The sequence below is a fragment of the Pinus tabuliformis genome, chromosome Q, assembly GCF_031772625.1.
Source record: "Pinus tabuliformis cultivar Carrire ecotype Pingquan chromosome Q, CPIR1, whole genome shotgun sequence".
NCBI lineage: Eukaryota > Viridiplantae > Streptophyta > Pinopsida > Pinales > Pinaceae > Pinus > Pinus tabuliformis.
In genome coordinates, this window is record NC_142296.1 from 172,825,642 (window position 1) to 172,845,039 (window position 19,398).

General features: G+C 41.2%; 1 protein-coding gene across 2 annotated transcripts in view; it reads right to left on the reverse strand.

Moving 5' to 3' along the window:
* Positions 1-19,398, reverse strand: part of LOC149218795 (uncharacterized) — a 133,332-nt gene that overhangs the window by 87,489 nt on the left and 26,445 nt on the right. For both annotated transcript variants that reach the window (XM_089384146.1, XM_089384147.1), the window contains exon 3: positions 4,109-4,321. In XM_089384146.1, coding sequence (XP_089240272.1) covers positions 4,109-4,321 — 213 coding nt within the window. The remainder of the gene's footprint in view (positions 1-4,108; positions 4,322-19,398) is intronic.

The window sequence follows — 19,398 nt, forward strand, 5'->3', positions numbered from 1 at the left end:
ATTATCACTTCATTGAGCAAGTTGGAGCTGGAGCAAGAGCATTGGAGCGAAGATCAAGTGTTGAGGAGCGAGGAGCAACTGCCAAGGAGCGAGGAGCAACTACCAAGGAGCGAGGAGCGAGGAGCAACTGCCAAGGAGCGAGGAGCAAGCCTGCAGAGGTAAGTAACTTAGTAATCTAGTTAGTTTAGCTGGTTAGGTAGTTAATTTAGTTGATTTAATTTAGTTGTTTGAGTTTAACTGTTTAAAAATCATGTATTTAAATTAAATTAATAAATTAAATGAATTAATCCCAATAAACTAAATTAATTTGCAGATTCAAGACTCAAAACCCTACAAACATCAAACACCATGGACCTGGGGATATTTATTGGCATTTTCCTCTTCCTGGTCCCTTTTATGGTTAGTATGGTGGTGGAGAGTAGGAAACGGAGGGGGCCTGAAACTGAAGAGGTGGATGAAGAAGCCGGAGGAAGTCAAATGGGTGAAAACCCCAGTGAGGAGGAGGTGGAGGAGGGTGAACATGACCCTCAAAAAACTAAACAAGACCAAACTCGATTGTGGAAATATGTTCACAGGGCTGAAACAGGGAGAGGGGGTGGAACCACTAAATTTCATTGCCCCCATTGCAACATTGATTACACAGGTTCATACACCCGTGCTAGAAGACACCTCTGCGGGAAAAGGCCATGGGATGGAGAGAAACAAATAGGAATCAAAACTTGTGCAGCGGTGTCAACAGCAGATAGAGCCAAATACATAAAGGAAGAGGAGGACGCCCAATACAGAACAAAAAGATCAAGGGGTTTCTTTGAACCAAGCTCACAATCACAAAGAACTCCTTCAGCATCCTCCCAAGGCAGTGGATATGGACATAGAGGCACAGGGTCATCATCTTTAAGGCGTAGAACCATATCAGATTTCCTTGATGAGGGGTGTAGGAATGATGTGGATTCAAAAGTTTACAGGTTCCTCTATGCATGTGGGATACCATTCAATGTTCTACGCTCACCTTATTGGCACGAAATGGTTTCTGCCATAAATGATGCCCCTAAAGGATACAAGAGCCCTGGGTATGACAAGGCAAGAACTGTTGGCCTTGATCATGAAAAAGCAAAAATATCACATTCTTTGAATAAAATGACAAGTTCTTGGACTGACAATGAATGGGGTGTCCATTGTATCTGATGGATGGACAAATGTAAAAGGCAAGCCGTTGATAAGTGTTCTTGCTGTGTCTGTTAGTGGTCCCATCTTTCTAGCTGCACATGATTACTCAGACAAGTTCAAGACCGCTATCAACATTGCAGAAGCATTACTTGAAACAATTGAGCGTATTGGCCCATACAATGTCATCCAAGTCATCACTGATAATGCTCCTAATTGTAAGGCAGCGGGAGCAATTATTGAGGATAAATACCCGAACATATTTTGGTCTGGATGTTTGGTTCACACATTGAACCTTCTGTTGCATGATATTGTCAAAAACAAAAATGAACAATACCAATGGATTGGTGATTTGTACAAGAAAGGAAAACAAATGATAAAAATTATTACAAATCATAGCAATACCCATGGCCTTTTCCGCAGTCACTTGAGATTGGAGTTGCTGAAGATTGCGAGGACTAGATTTGGTAGCTATTACCTCACCTTCAGGCGCCTTTTGAAGGTAAGAGAGGCATTAGCTATCATGGTATCAAGTCCACATTGGCAGGTGTTAAAGGAAAGGGCTACAAATGTAGCTGACATGGCAGGTTTTGAAACGGTGGAGGAGGCCGCTCTTGATGGGCAGTTTTGGACAACTGTGAGGCAGGTATTGGATTTCACCAAGCCAATTTATCACATGATTCGGTTTGCAGATACAGACAAACCAGTGATTGGTGAGGTGTATGAGCAAATGGATACCATGTTGGGGGAAATAAAAGACATTGTTCATAATAGAGATCCCAACTTGTACAAACTGATTCATGATTGTGTGTGTGAACGGTGGAATAGGCTTAACCTTCCACTACATTGCTTGGCGTATATCCTTACGCCAAAATACTACTCTACATCTTGGTTGGGCCAACCTGCAGCAGGGGGTGGGGTTAGGACCAAACCCCATTTAGATCAAGAGGTAACTAAAGGATATCTGGAAGCATTAGAAAAGTTGGTGCCTGACAGGGAGGAATGTGCAGCTGTGCGCCTTGAAATAGGCAGATACTTCAGTGGCACTAGTTTGTATGGTAACTTCCATGCAATGGACGACAAAGATAAATTTGATTCTCTCACATGGTGGGAAACATATGGCGGCCACGGACTTTTGCCAAAATTGGCAAAAAAAGTTCTTTCACAGGTTGTAAATTCTTCTTCTGCAGAGAGGTGTTGGAGCACCTACAGTTATATACATAATGTGAAAAGAAACAGACTCAACGAAAACCGAGCAGAAAGCTTGGTTTATGTGCACTACAACTTGAGGTTGTTGAGCCATTACTGTGATCGGGCTAATGAAGATCCCACATATAAAATTTGGGACAATCACCCTGAGGACGACAATTTGGAGGATGGCATTGTACATATTGAAGAACTAGAAGAGGAGCTTGTAAGGGATAAAAATGAAGCAGCTGCAGCAGCCATGCCACCTCCACCTCCACCATCCAGTAGCAGTGCTCGAGGCCCGAGTCTTGTTCCATTGCTGTCGCCACCTCCATCGACACCCTCGCGTGGAGGTTCTAGTTCTGGTCGTCGGTCTGTGCGGGAGACTCCTAGAGGACCACCACGACCTGCTTATACTGTTGGAGACTCTCGTGGCAAGGGCCACTTGTAGATTTACAGTTTACTTGTCTTTTTTAGTTTCTATTAGACTTTAGTTTTCATAACTATTGAGTTTTGAGTCCTTGACTCTTAACTCTTGACTCTTTCATATCATTATGATATTTTTTGTAAACATTATATCACTGTGACAATGAAAATTTGAAGTTTGAAGTTGGGCCTTGGCAATTATAACTCATTGGTAATGATTGTGAATTATGAATATGATGCTTTGTGAAAGACTAAAGTTGTTTCATTTCAACTCATTATTCATGTTTCATTTTATAAATTTTTAACATTTCATATCATGTTAACAGTTAGAAGTTAGGACTTAGAAATATCTTCGATATTACTTCTTGTAATGGTTAAACTTGGCTTACAAGTACAACTTTGGTGATCAATGATGATAAATGTTATTGAATTTTCAATTCTGAAAGCTTGAAGTCGAAACTTTAATATTGAATTTGATGAATCATGATTTATAAGACTCAATATGTTGCAGTTGTAATATGTATTTTACTAACTTGTGGACATGGTTGATGACGATTATAATTTCTAGATGATTGATGTGATATGGTTCAATGATCAATTTATATTTTTTTATGTTTTTTTATGTCTATTTCATCATTCTACATGTTTTTGTTGACATATATGTATCAAAAATTAAAAAATATATATATTTTAAAAAAATCGCTCCCGGATTCGCTCCCAAACCGGGAGCTTCTGAAAATGGTTGCTCCCGCTCCCATTTTCGCACCTGCTCCCCGCTCCCGCTCCCGCTCCCAAGTAACATTGTTAGCTCCTATTTCACCAAATAGGAAAATACTCTGTTTCCAATCATAGCTCCTTAAGGTGTACTCCATGGAAAATAGCTCCTTAAGGTGTACATTACTCTTTCAAGATCAGACAGGACAAAGCTATGTATCATATTTCATGTACAATGAATACTCAATTGTTTGTTATTTTTCCTAACTACTACTATTATTCGAGATGCAGATTCTATTTGAGGTGCAGTTACACTCAAGCAAGAAGACAAAATATGTGAAAAGGTGGAAACACGTATTTTCATTTGTCATGGACATTGTTGGATCTGTTTACATAGTAAATGAGGTTACATTTTTTCAGTTTTGTTCAGAAATTGATATAGATTTTATGCTACAAATATTTTATCAATTTAAAATTACTTCACAAAAAGCATAAGTCAACCCATCCTCAAGAAACTTCTTCTAAACAAATCCAGATCTTTTCTAGTAGAATGCTAAGTTGTATCCAAAACCAGAAAAATAATAGAGAGAATGAATTGATTTTATGCAGTACACACCTCAATTCCAGGAAGCTGAAGGGTACGGAAGTCACAGAAAATGTAAGGCCCTTGAGGCAATCTTCTAGGAATATCAAATCCATTTGCAATACGTTGTTTTGTCCTCCTTTCCTCCTCAACAAATCCTGCTATCCTTTGGTCAGACTTTGTAACAGGTCGGGTAACTTCCTCAACTTCTGTCATGAAAACTCCCATCATTCGGATAGATCGACCCTGCAAGCAAACAAAGAAGCCATCTAGTCAATCTGATTCCAACAATAATATAGCCACAGTCAGATAGCTAGCAACTGGATGATCCTGATGTTGAAAAGTAACTAGGTTCAGTCTTCATAATGACATGCGTAATTGTGATTTTATGTAATTGATGAAAAGAAGAAAAATAAAATTATTATTGTAATGCTTGTCTCATGGGTTTCATGAGAAAGGAATTTTATTTTTAGTATGACTCCCATTGTGAGTCCTTAGGATTGGTCATAAAGTCAAATTGAGTCAATGTCATGTATGAAGGACCCTTCTTGGGCATATTATATATTTATATAAGTCCTTAAATAAGTTAGAAAGCCCTCCAAGACCAAGACAAAGTCTCCTCCTCAAGTCAGCTTCAAGAAGGATAATTATATCTCCTACAAATGACACGTTGGCTCACCCTCCTACAAGTCAGCTTATTTTGATGAGAAACAACTATATATAGTGCAGTGCGTCTTCATTTCAGGATAGAATTTTCGGTGATAAAGTCTGAAGCAGAAAAGTGCAAACTTGCAAAGTACAGCAAAGTAACTTATTATCAAGCGTAGGAAAGAGGAGGATAGTCTGAGCTCTTTTCTGTTTTGTTTTTGGGTTTATATTATCTACACGTGTGAGGCAGCAGGAGCTTAGTTGCAGCAGAAGAAGCCGAGAAGAAGCAGCACTCTTCCTAGCCGAGTTGGAAAAAGGTTGAATCTAGAAGGGAGGCCGAGACAAGAGTTGGAAGAAGGTCGAATCTAGAAGGGAGGCTGAGACAAGAATTGGAAGAAGGTCGAATCTAGAAGGGAGGCTGAGACAAGAATTGGAAGAAGGTAAAGTCTAGAAGGAAGGCCGAGATAAGAAGAAGATCAAGTCTAGAAGGGAGGCCGAAGGTTTGAAGCAGAAGCAAGTCGAAGTGGAAGAGGAGCCGAGAAAAGGAAAGGAGCAGAAGGTTGACTATCGTTGTCTAAGGATCTCATCAAGGGAACTTGTGTCTTGGTCTTGGAGAGGCAAATAGGTCAAGGGTCTTGGTCTTGGTATTCGTCAATTGGAATCTCTATAAGAAGAATTTGTTCAAGTTTTCCTCTCAAAGAGCGAGAGGTTTTGGCCCTGGCTGATAGCCTATATTTTGTGTCTCTTGTCTCTTTATGGTTTATGCATTGGTAGCTGTTTGATGAAGAAGAACACTAATAACCTAAGTAGAAGAATATCATAATCTAAATAAGTAAAAAACATTCACAAACAGTTAATAATAGAAAAGAAATCACTTGATCTCGATGCCCTAGATTTCTCAACACCTGATACCGCCAGATATGAATCTAGATTGACCGATCATCCATTTGATCTAACTTCAACTCAAGCAGATATAACTTTTGCAATGAGCATTGTTTCTAGGTTTATGTCAAGTCCCAAGGAGGTACAATAGAAAGCCACCAAGAGAAATTTGAGTTACCTTCATGTCACAATTGGTTCCGGTTTGAAATACAAATCCAAAATTCATAATGATCAAGATTCAAAACACATTCAAATTGGGCAGGTTGTATTGATGACAAGAAGTCCACTTTCAAGTTACAAATTCAGCATGGGTTTAGTAGTGGTTGTTTGGTGCACTAAAAAGTAACATATAGTTTCACTCTTCACATAAAAAGCAAATTCCAAAAGACAGCCACAGCAGCATGTGAAGCGGCGTCGCTAAAATGGGTTTTACAAGCTCTACATGAGCAGAAAGAATGGTTCATGCAATTGAATTGTGATAATCAAAGCACCATTTAGATGGCCAAGAACCATGTTTTTCACAACAAGACTAAGCATATAGACATTCAGTGTCATTTTCTTCAAGATCTAGTTCAACAAGGTTTGCTTGAGATAGTGTATTGCATTACAAAAGAGCAAGTTGCAAATACATTTACTAAGGCACTACCAAAGGATAAACTCTACAAACTCAGCGATGAACTTGGATTCTCCACAAATGATCATTATGGGAGAGAAATATTGAGTTAGTTATTCATTTGGCTGGAATATTGTTGTACTTGATCTATTTAATAAATTAGTTGTTTAAGGGGAGGGGGGAGAAAGCGCCTAGAGGAATAATTGAAGGACAGTGTGCATGGCAACTAGGGATTCTTTCCAACAATTTAGCTCTGCAGAGCATTTGCCATTATCTTGGTTACTACATTCCATCTAGGCCGTCTACTTGTTTTAGACGGGACTCACTTATCATCCTGAGACACATGCAATTTGGAACAAAGGCCAAAGATCTCGGATTAGAAGCCATTCTTAGTAGAATCAGAACTTTGGTTGAAAAAATGAACTGCAAGATTGAATGGTTCCATGTGTTGTGGCATAACAACAAATTGGCTGACTCCCAAACAAATTTAGCTACCCAATTAGGAAACAAGGATTGTTTTTAATTAATGGGCAACTTGTCAACCAGCCAATTCCCTAATTCTGAGGGTCCCAATCCTTTTGTATCCGGTAAATCTCTGTACGAATGAGTATTTTGAGTGGTTTTGGAATTGTAAATCATTAATTAAAGAAAATTCACCATTTTTTGTAAAAAATAAAATATAAAATAAATTAGTTGTTTAATGTTGTCCGTGTGCTCATCTCTCCAAAAACTAATTAGGGTTTATGAAAATTCTTGTTGAGAGCTATTAGGGGTTGGTTATTTCATGAGGACATTCTCATGCATGTATATACTATAAACATATGTTCTAATAATACAATACTTGAGTTGCTTATGTATTATGATAAAATTATTAATTTTGCTCCATCATTCGCTAAAATGGTTGGCATATGCTATATATAAATATTGATTTTCAATTTTTATATATTTTTAATATGATGAAAAATGCAATAGAGGTACAAATGATGAAGTTGAAGATGTGAGTACTAGGGGCAACAAATGTAGGCTTGACAGGGGGCAAGCATGTTGTATTATTATATGACCCCAATGGACAAAAATTCTTGGAGTTTGCATGTGCATTAGACACAACCACTAACAACAAAGTAGAAGCACTTGTTGTCCTTCAAGGACTCAATTTTCTTCAAAGCAAAGGGGCTTAAAAGGCACCAGTGGTTGGTGACTCAACGTTAATGACTAATGCCTTCCTACATCCCCCCCCCAAGATAATACAATCAGGCCCACCATTGGTTCCAAGGGACTTCAACAGCGAGCCAGTGCCCAGTTCGGCTCCCTTGCCATCAGTCATCAGATTCAGGAGCCCTTGACATCTTTAGCTCCATCGCCATATCTTCCTATCTACTAACTATCTTTTTTTGGCAAGTTATTGATTATCTTGTTTCGTGCCATGATCGTTTATATGCATGTCACAGCAGCACTACCGCTTGTGCCTTTCTTTCTTTATGTTATTTTCAGCATTTTCTAGGAGCTGTGCTTGCACTCCCACATTGTATTCATACTAATTGTACTCTTCTTCAGTCCCACAGAGCTACTTTTGTGGTCATTTGTTGGACATTAATGGAATCATCGTATATTATCTTTATCTTCCTCTCTCGCCAACCAAAAGATTACCAGAATATGCAATCAAGCCATATTAGTGGAACTCAATATCAAACAAGTTCACTACTTCTAGGTTCTATGAAAGCTAAATGTTGAGGCAAACCGACAATCAACCAATGGGGCCCAAGTGAAAGAAGGTTGCAAATAAGTAAAGGAGGGGAGGAGAGATTAGATCACCACGTGCCCCCTCCAATTAAGTGATATGGTTTTAAAATAGGAGCTCCCTCCCATTACACCCGTCATATCGTCATTGTGAGGAGGTAGCATATTAAACAGTTTCAACACACTCTTCTTCATTTTGTTGCAATTTCTCATTCCAATCTAGATAACAATGCTTTGGTAACCATGGTTCCTACACATGGCATTATCCAGTCCTTCCATGACTTAATGCAAACCCTCCTTGGCATTGAAGGCAATATAGTTGGCGAAAGGGATATTGAGCTAGAGGATCATTCAGGATGCTATTATTTGCACTCCTTCCTGTCAAGCGCTCTGAGAGCTAGTAATTCTTCTAGGATTCCTAGCGTTGATTGGTCTATTTGTCCTAGATTGGTAAGCATCATGGAGCATTGCCATTGTTGTAATGGTTGTTGCATATTATCTGAACTCAAAAGACTTCAAAAGGGGTTCTGCACATGTGAAAAAGATGTAGCATCAATCAAGGAAATGTCACCTATCCAGACATCTAGTGGACAAGTTAAAGTATGGGTTTGACCAGCAAAATTTGGAGAACAAATGGACAAGGGACCAACTCTTCTAGAAATAAAGAACCAACTGACTGGCTTGAAGGAATGGTAGGTAGAATCCTATGCCACCATGACTATTCTTTGAAGGAAGCAAATGGAAACTACCTCTTCCTTGTAGTGTTATCAAAACTAGATTGGTTTTGTCAAAACTAACCAGTTCAACCAGTTTAGAAGGCTTATCAGTCCAAATCACAAGTCAAAACTAGAAATGGTTGGCACCAGCCAATCTCATATAGATTCACACACTGGCACGTGGGATGGCTAAATTGACCCTTGGAATTCTTAAAAAATAAAATAAAGAAAAGCAAAAACCCAAAAGTGAACCCTAGGCCCCTCCCATTGCTATTTGATGAGTTCCCCACCCTCTATTTGTCTCACACCTTTCACTTCATCAATCTGGAGATTTTGAGTTACCTGTTCATCTTCATTTAGCATCACATTGGTTTTGTTGGTTTGGACTCTTTCTTGGGCTGATTTCTAGCATTGAATTGGAGAGTTTCTCAAGCTGATTTCGAAAACTGATTGAAGAAATGATTTGGAGAATCTCTAGGGCTGATTCATGGGTTATTTTGGATAATTTCTTGAGATGTAATAGATCTGTTTTTCCTGCTGTTTTGGAACTGCCTTTCTGCTATTTTGGAGCTGCTCTTCTCTTGTTTTTGCTGTTTTAGAGATGTTATTTCAGACCTGCTCTTCTTCTCTTCATTTAGAGGGCATGTGAAGGTATGTAAAAGTTTCATTCAAGCCTCTACTTTACAATTGTCAATAAAATTGCTGTTTTTTCCTTAGAAATTAAAAAATCCTAGGGCTTTGTTTGCAGATTTTTTTGTTGGTAAAAAAGTTGCCATGATTCCAAAAGACAAGAGGGATCCGGCACGGGACCATTGCCAATTGGTAGGGGCGAAAATGGTATGCAACTATTGTCGAAATGTCTCCATAAGCTAAAATCCAATATGCAAGGTCATATTGACGCCTTCCATGCAAAGAACGCCAATAAACAAATGTGCAAAAAATGATAGGGAGAAGTCCAAGCAAGAGCTAATGGAAATGAAATTTCCAGTTTTGAAGAATCCTTTGCTTTTCTTGTTGATGATCCCTATGCAATCCCAAATCAAATGAACCCTCCCAAAGAAGAGATAATCACAAGCCCTGGCACATCCAATTTGAAGAGCCCACATAGGCTTGAATTGTTTTTTTGTACCCTACAACACCCATAGTGCTTAGCCCACCATTGATGCTAAATGGAAGAAGAGGGAAAGGGAAGTTGCTTGGGAATGCATGCCTAGATGATGGTATAAAGCAGACGTATCTTTCAATTCTACTAATTCCCTTTATTATCAACCTATGATAGATGTTAAAACCTCATCCAGTTCAAGCTTCAAAGGCCCTACTAGGTTTAAGGAAATCTTACATGGTATCAGAGTGTAGCCTCTAATTGAAGACCAAGCACAATGTTTTATCTTCGGGAGTAGGTTCAGCATTCAGAGGGAGAAAATTCACCAGTTCGACTTGGCCGCTAGGGTTTCTGAGCAGTTCAACTTGGCAGAATGGCGTACTAGGGTCTCAGATTTGAGGATAGGTTGGATGGAGCATCCAACTTCTACTCATGGCGTGAGAGGATTGGCGTGGTGTTGGAGGAACAGGGATGTGGAAGTTTGTGGATAATGTCTGAGCTACACCCAATGACCCTCAACAGTTGGCTCAGCATAACAAGAAAGATGCCAAGGCGAGAAGAATCATCTTGGAAGGAGTCAAAGACCACATTATTCCTCACTTGACCAGAAAGAAGACAGCCAAAGCTACGTGGACGACCATTATTGGCCTCTATCAAGGTTTGAGCGAGTCTAGAAAGCTAGTGTTGAAGGAAAAAGTGAGGACCATCAAAATGTCCAAGTCAAAATCCATGGTGTCTTACCTCACCAAGTTTACCCAATTAAGGGACAAACTAGCTAGCATGGGTGAGACAGTTACAAATAGAGACCTGGTGAGTTTTGCCCTGATGGGTTTCACCAAAGCATGGGAAACTTTTACGGAGGGAATATGTGCCAAGGAGAAGCTTCCGGACTGGGAGGGACTATGGGGTGATTGTGTCCAAGATTCATAAACATGCTGAGTCAGGGTCTCATGTCAAGAAAGAAGAAGAGAACTTTGTCCTAGCTGGTAAAGGGGGCAAGTCGAAGGGCAAGAAGAACAGTGGTGGTGGTGAGTCGAGCTCCAAGGGAGAAAAGAAGAAGAAAGATCTCAACAAGATCAAGTGTTTTTCATGCCACCAGTTTGGGCACTATGCTACTAAGTGCCCTAATCAAAAGAAAGGGTCCAAGAAGGACCAAGTAGCAGCCTCTACAAAGATAGACGAGTTCTCTTCTCACTTTGAGAGGGAGTTCTCACTTATTTCTTGCATGGCAAGCTTAGTGGCTACCAACAAATGGCACACAAACAACAGTGTCCTGTCATATGACGGGAAACAAGAACTACTTCAGCAAATTGACAGAGGACATGCAGTTCCATATCGAGTTGGGAGATGACGGGAGGTACCGAGCAAAGGGAATTGGTATAGTCAGATTTGAGAGGGAGTTGGGAAACCCTCTATTTCTCAGAGATGTCCTTTACATTCTAGGGCTCAAGAAGAACCTAATTTCAGTTTCAACGTTGGAGTATAAGGGGTATGAGGAGACCTTCAGACAGGGTAGGGTTTTCATAAAACCAGCAAACTCCAATGTGGCCAAGCAGATTAGGGTTAGACTGAAGAGCCTATACAAATTGCAGTTTGAGAGAGTCACATCATTCAACAACATAGGTAGTTGTCACTCAAGCAGGGAGCATGGGGAGTTATGGCATAGGCGCATGGGGCATCTGCACCATGGTGCATTGAAAATTCTCAAGGAAATAATAACAGGGTTGCTGCAGTGCAGTGTGGACAAGCATGAGGTGTGCAAGGGTTGCACACTTGACAAGTATGCCAAAACCCTTTTTCCTAGCAGAGAGACAACAGGGCCAAGTGCATCTTGGACCTTGTTCATTCAGATGCTTGTGGTCCCTTCTCTTCAGTATCGCTCATGGTGTACAAGTACTATGTCACCTACATAGTAGATCACTGGAGAAAGACTTGGATATTCTTCATGAAGAAAAAGGATGAAGTCTTCTCGAAATTTTAGGAGTTTAAGGCCTTGGTTGAGAACCAGACTAGCAAGAAAATCAAGGCACTAGGGTCCAATGGTGGTGGGGAGTACACTTCAAATGCATTCAAGGAGTTTTGTGCCAAGAAGGGCTTCAAGAGGGAGTTGGCCACACCATATAACCCTCAAAAAAAGGTGGTGGCAGAGCACAAAAATAGGGCCATAGTTGAAGTGGCCAAAGCCATGTTGCATGACCAAGGGTTGCCCATGTTTCTTTGGGTTGAGGCATGCAATACACCAGTTTTCTTGCAAAACTGGAGCCCACATAGAGTGTTGAGGTGAGTTACACTAAAGGAGGCCTTTATAGGCAAGAAACTGGATGTGTCACATTTCCAGATATTTGACAGTCTGGTGCACTGCCATGTACTAACAGAGAACAGGTCGAAGTTGGAGCCCACAGTGGAGAAAGGCATCTTCGTGGGCTACAGCGAAACATCCAAGGCGTACATAGTATACATACCAGCACTAAGGAAAACAGTCATCGGAAGAGATGTGAAGGTTGAGGAAGAAAGGGCTTTGAGGAAGTCCTTAGAGAGCGAGCACGCTACAATGCAGGAGGATGAGCAAGAGGCTCATCCAGCACCTCAGACTACAACTATACACACTGATGTGCAGGCCGAGCAGCATGAGGATGAGGGGGATACGCGGGTGGAGGAGAGAGTGGAGAGAGTGGAACCCACTCAGGCCGTGACTCCCAACATAAGAAGAAGGAGAGCAAGATGGGCAAAGCAGTTGATCCAAGAGGCGCAGGAGCGAGTTAGTACTCCTAGCACACCAATTCGACAAAGCAAACAACCACAAAGGTACACAAGTTCTATGGCACTCATGACGAAGTTATTGGATTTCGAACCTTCCACCTACTAGGTGTGGAGAGATGCCATGGAGGAGTATGCCTCCATCATGAAGAATGATGTATGGGAGGTGGTGTCGAGGCCAGAGGGAAAATTAGTGGTGGGCTCTCGTGGGGTCTACAAGATCAAGCATGGGGCTAATGGGAGCATCAAGAAATTCAAGACTAGATTTGTGGCCAAGGGGTTGTCACATGTAGAGGGCATTGACTATGACGAGACATTTTCCCTCATGGCCAGATATTTGTCTATGAGGAACATTATAGACATTGCAACTCAGATGGGGTGGAGGATCCACCAGATGGACAGTAAAACGACGTTCCTCAATAGAGTTCTTGAGGAGGAGATTTATATTGAGCAGCTGGAGGGGTTTGAGACATGTGGCAGTGAGACTCACATGTGAAGACTCAAGAGAGCTTAGTATGGGATCAAACAGGCTCCACGAGCATTGTATGCTTGTATCGAGCAGTGAAGCGGACTCCAACTTCTACTACATTGTTGTTGGAGGTGAACCGCTCATTCTAGTGTTGTACATGGATGATCTGATTTGACAAGTGCAGATAAGCTCATCCAAGAGTGCAAGAGAGATCTTGCAAGCGAGTTTGAGATGAAGGATATAATGCTAATTCACTATTTCCTTGGATTGGAGGTTTGGCCAGGAAATGGGGAGATCTTCTTGGGGCAAGGCAAGTACGCTCTAGAGATTCTAAGGAGATTCCACATGTAGGATTGCAAGCCCATGACCACGCCTCTAGTCGCAAACTAGAGGAAGGTGGACACATCCAAATCGGAGCAAGTAGACCCCACACTCTACCGGCAATTGATAGGGTCACTTAAGTATTTGGTGAACACGCACTCTAACATATGTTTTGCGGTTAACTCTTTGAGCTTGTTCATGGTTGAGCCTACCAAGGTGCATTAGGTTGCTACCAAGCACGTATTGAGGTATCTGAAGGACACAATAGAGTATGGATTGTGATATAGACAGGTTGATGGGGTGAGGATTGAGGGCTTCACAAATGCAGATTGGGCAGGGAGCTCCACAAACAGGAAGAGCACATCAGGTTGCACATTCAATGTTGGATCAGCAGTTGTTTCCTGGTTCAGCCAGAAGCAGAGATCAGTTGCATTAAGCTCAGCAGAGGCCGAGTACATGGTTGCCAACCTGGCAGCATGCAAAGCTATCTGGTTGAGAAAGCTACTAGTGGGCTAGTTTGGGTAGGAGCTAGAGCCCACTGTAATCAACTGTAACAATCAAAGTTGCATCAAGCTCTTTGAGAATCCAGTGTTTCATGATCGCTCAAAGCACATCAAGACACGTTATCATCACATCATAGACATTGTTCAGAGAGGTACAACTAGACTCCAGTACATACCAACAGAGGAGCAGATAGAAAACTTTCTGACGAAGGCTTTGCCAACGGGAAGATTTGTTTACTTTAGAGACAAGTTGGGTGTAGTGTAGAACACCTTCCTCTCTAAGAGGGAGTGTCGATTGGAGTAAAGAAGCAAGGGTTCTACTTGCATAGGTGCCAAGGCTTGCAGAGGGACCTGTTGCTGCACAAACTAGCAGGCCTAGTATGTGGGCTAGAGCTAGAGGGCACAACAAGAATTTGGGACAAAGACCCACTGTCACCACACCATATATCCCTTTCTCTTCTCGGATTTTCACTAACGAGAGGAGTCCCAATATCCCTCACTTGTGATTAATATGTCTACACTAGGGTTTAAAGTGAGGTAAGGATGGCTCATTCAATGGAAAGGCTCAATTGAGGTGTGAGCTTTGGGAGAAGCTAGGATGGCTTTCCACGAAAAACCCCTTGAGATAAATACTATATGAGACCTAGGGTTGAGGTATTTGACAAGATAAGAGTTCATCCAAGGTCAAGATAGTCAAGAGAAAAGGTTTTGAATGATATGCTACTAAAGTACAAACCTTCAAGAAATCCCTAAGTTGAAGGGAAGCTTCAAGGGTTCCCACTTGGTGTGATAGCTAGGGCATCAAATAAAATGAGATTACATCGTCAGAATTCGTTCAAAACTTGTGGATGCCTAGAGGAGACACTAAGGAAGAGTCCTGTCTAGACGGAATCCAAAAATTCCTCCTCCCTAAAATTTCGCACCAAGCCCTAGAGAGGCTCCCTTAGCCTTGAGGGACGAGGAAAAAGAGAGAGAAGGAGGTGAAGAAAAAGAGATTTGTCAATGAGAAGGTGATCACCAAGGATTTCTAGACCAATGCTTGCCTATTAGGAAAAATGGAGTCAAGAATTACTTTGATTTGATGATTTCGCTCTTCAAGGAGACCTAATGCAACTTCGCTAACCCTACAGGAGGCAGCGTCACAGCTACAATAGAATTTGATACTTCGTTGACAATATTTTATGGAGTTTCAAGGATGCAATATACAAGATTGACCTCTAGGAACATTCATTCATCATTGTCTATGAGTAATGCATGCAATCCTTCCAATAATTTTAATGTTCTCATAAATTTGCATTTAATTAGGGCACATTAAATATCATGAAATAACATTCCATACATTAGACATTTAACAAGGTAAAATATAGCATCAAAGAGTACTTACAAGACAATGAGAATATATCCATCCATCAACATTGCAAAGAGAAGCTCCAAGAAAATATAGCGAAAATTTTTCCAAATATCAAAGTGCATCCCAAACATCCAAAATTTGTCCAAAATTGCGGGTTTGGGTTTCTCAAGTACAGAGATCCAAATCCAAATGATGATATTCAATACAAATGAGGCCTCTTTTATTTATATGAGGCTCCTCAAGTTCGATTTAGCATAATTAATCCCCTAATAATATTTTAATGTGTAAAATAACATGTCTTTGGTGACAAGCCCACCAAATGGCTACTAAAGTGAATGATAAACCATCCCAAGAGGGCCGAAACAGTGAAAACTAGAGTAGGAAGGGTTGTTGGAAGGCCAAGATGAGTTCTCAAAGTGCCATGATGAATAGGAGGACTCCGTAAATAAAGATCAATGGGATGGCCCCTCGATTTGTAAGAAAAATATCATGTGGTCCTCCCAATTGTTTGTAAGGCACAATCAATGGTCTCATGGGTCTCCAAATGGCTCCATGACAAGTTGATGCTTGATCAATGAGGGCTAGACAATGACACATGCCCTCCCATGTCTCTTCGAATGAGATAAAACCTCATCTAGGCCCTGGATCAGCTATCAAGTGATGGGTGCAAATGTGTGGCCAGTTGGGCAACGTGGTCCAAGAGCATCATCATCTTTGTATGGATGGGGCACAAAAAAACAATGTGTGATGCTGAAGAGGCCCGTGACATGGAAATCAATGCTCTGCAATGGCGGAGGTCCATGGCTCTTAATGCTTACCCTACAAGTGCCATTATGACCCTATGGAGGGCCTGGATCTCATATAGGGAGACCAAGTCCAAGGTGAAGACTCACCTGCATTCAAATCCAATTCGTCTCCTCACCTTCCAATATAATTAATCATTAATGCAATTGCGTAAGTAAGTTTACTAATCAAGGGTAGAAGTGTACACTTCATAGTGGCATGCCCTTCCAAATGTGCTATGAAATGTACAGGTGGCATGCCCTTGCTCAACAAGAGAAGTTAATGAAGGACCCTATTAGGTGGTTTCGACTGCTAAGGGAGTGATAGGTCCATGGTACATCCATCAAATGGCAAGTGTCGTGTGAAATAATGATGGAATGGAGTGGGGGCAAGAGGGGAGGCTCCAAGCCTGTTAAAATTGGCAACTAGGGCCAAATTCCACCTTGGGATAGCTCATTTGATGGAGATGATGATTGCATTGGATTCCCCTTTTCGAGAGGTCCAAGACTGATATAAATATCATCTCATTCAGACAAGAAGAAGTGTGATTTTGAATTTATGTCCACACGTGCAAATTGTTCAAGTCGGCCTCATCATCATGTAGGCTCAGGAAGCCCAATGGATGTGTCTCTTCACCCACAATGAATTGTAAATACAAGAGACTTCACACCTCATTTGGCACATTCATCACTCACACATTCTTCTCTATCTTCATCTGATTGATTCATACAACATTGGGCAACTTCTCTCTCTCACACGTGTGGCAAGGAGGACAAGTTTCTAGGCAGAATTGCAAACCGAAATTTTAGAGTTCTGGGACAAGTTTGACCAATGTTGACCGAGGACTTGCTGACCGAGTTTGACTATATTTTTGGGGTCAAAGATTCAATTTTTCTAGGCCGCATCTCTGGGCACAAAAACCGATAAATTCAGGGTTGTTTGACCTACGTTGACTTCAAGCTTGACTGTTGTTTGATCACATAAAATTTCAACAATTTTCTCTCCTTGACTGAGTTTGACCAAATTATTTTGGGCTGAATTTATCCTCCTGATTAGGCTGAGTTTGACTAAGGAAGACCGAGTTGCTTTGAGGATGATTTGGTGTTGTTTTTACCAATGTTGACTTTCTGTATAGAGCTGAAGTTTGACTGCAAAAATTTACAGGGATGTTTTGACTTTGTATTGGGCAAGTCAATTTGACTTGTGTACTCTCTCCCTGTTGAACTTTTGATTTAATAATAAAAAGAATTGATCAAAGGGTTTTCCTCACATTGGGGTTTTCCCTGGCATCTGCCAAATCTGGTGTCCTCTTGTCTTGGCTTGTCTTCTGCATTTAATTTTATGTTCAATCTGCTTTTATTGTCAATGTGATAATTGTGATTGCTATTGGGCTAAGGAACATTGAAGTAAATTGTTTTTAGTTTTAGATAACAACGGTATGTTCTATGCTTAGAGCAATTTTATTTCAATTTCTTTATTAGCCCAATATCAATATCCAGTTTAGCAATCACATCATCATGATAGTAAAATGCAGATAGAACATAACAATAACAATAGAAGACAAGCCAAGGCAAGAGGACACAAGATATGGCACCAGCCAAGGATAAACACCAATGTGGGGAAACCCTTGATCAATTCTTCTTATAATTCTTCAAAAGTTCATCAAAGAGAGTGTACAATATACAATATTCACTTGCCCATTCACAGTGAAATCTGATCAGTCAAACAACAGAAACAGAAAGCCCTAACCAGAAAGTCAACGTTGGTCAACAGAGCAGATTTTGACCTCCAAAACAACTCGATCAAACTCGGTCAACTCAGCCTCCAATAGCAAGTCAAATCAGTCCGAAAATATCCAATCAAACCTGGTCAACACAGCAGCAAGCCCTAGCATAGTCAACGATGGTCAAACAGCCTCAGATTTTGTGCCCAGAATTATGGTCTACCCAAACAAAAATAACCCACACAAAACCGCAGTCAATGACGGTCAACGCTAGTCAAAACAACTTCCTACAACTTTTGGTCAACATTGGTCAACACAGGGACAACAAAAGAACAGTCCCTTCTTTGCACGTGTGGAGAGAGAGAAGCCTCAGAAGATCCGTACCCAAACAATGAAGGAGAGAGAAGAATGAATGTGTGAGATGCCAAAATGAGGAGGCTCCTTGTATTTATATGCAACAATGAGGGCTTGAGGGTGCTAATTTGATGGCTGGCCGACCATGACAATTTGTCCATAATCAAAATAATTCATAACTCCATTTGTACATGTCAGAATGGGATGATCTCTAAATCAATCCTACACCTCTCAGAAAGAGGAATCCAATAAAAATATCAGCTGCCTCATATGAGCTGTCCAAAGTGAAGTTTGGCCCTAGTTGCCAAATTTAATACTCCCTCTCATCTAGGGAAAACTTCACCCACCAAACTGTCTGACAATTTGTACCATCACTATCTTTGCTCTACTCTGCTCTACTGAACCATGAAGAAAGAAGAAATGATCGAGAATGTATCATAACATTCTCCACTAACCCGAAGTCAGTACCCAATAATAGAGAGTGTGCCATACCACTCTTAACTGACTCGAAGTCAATTTCCATTGATCCCAGATCAATATCAACATCCTAGCATAGGGAGTACGGTAGTACACGATGCATCCATCGGTAGTACTATGGTCCCTATCCTCATTTCCCTACTCATTGGCCAGATGAGAGGTACTTCCCATGAGTCCCAGACTGCATGGGTAGGATGTGCCGGCAGGAGAAGGTGAACCACTCATCCTGCTCATATGCCATAGGAGAAGGTGAACCACTCAACCTATGCATATGTCACCATGGGGTATCACAGGGGAAGGTGAACCACTCACCCTGTACATCGCGCACCATTAGGGGAAGGTGAACCACTCACCCTATGGTCGCTCATCGCTCCAAGTACCCCAAGCCCCCTGGAGCTCCCAGAGCTCAACATCCATCTCATACGGGACCCTCATAAGAGGGTCTCTCCACGACTCCAAGTCGTTCACGGAAGGTTAAGAATTTGACCTTCCCCAAGGGCTTTGTAAGAATATCGGCGACCTGATCATCAATCCCAATGTGTTGGAGCCTTATTTCTCCTTGTTGTACCATATCCCAGATAAAGTGGTACCTCATATCAATATGCTTGGAGCGGTCATGAAACACGGGATTCTCAGAAAGACGAATCCCACTCTGGTTGTCGCAGAATATCACAGTGTTATCCAGCACATGTCCAAACAACTCACTAAAGATCTTCCTCAACCAAACAACTTCACAGGAGGCCAAACTAGCAGTAATGTATTCAGCCTCAGCAGTTCTCAAGGCAACCGACTTCTGTTTCTTGCTAATCCATGATATCAAAGTAGAACCTAGAGAGAAGCAACATCCAGATGTGCTTTTACGATCCACCACACTGCCAGCCCAGTCT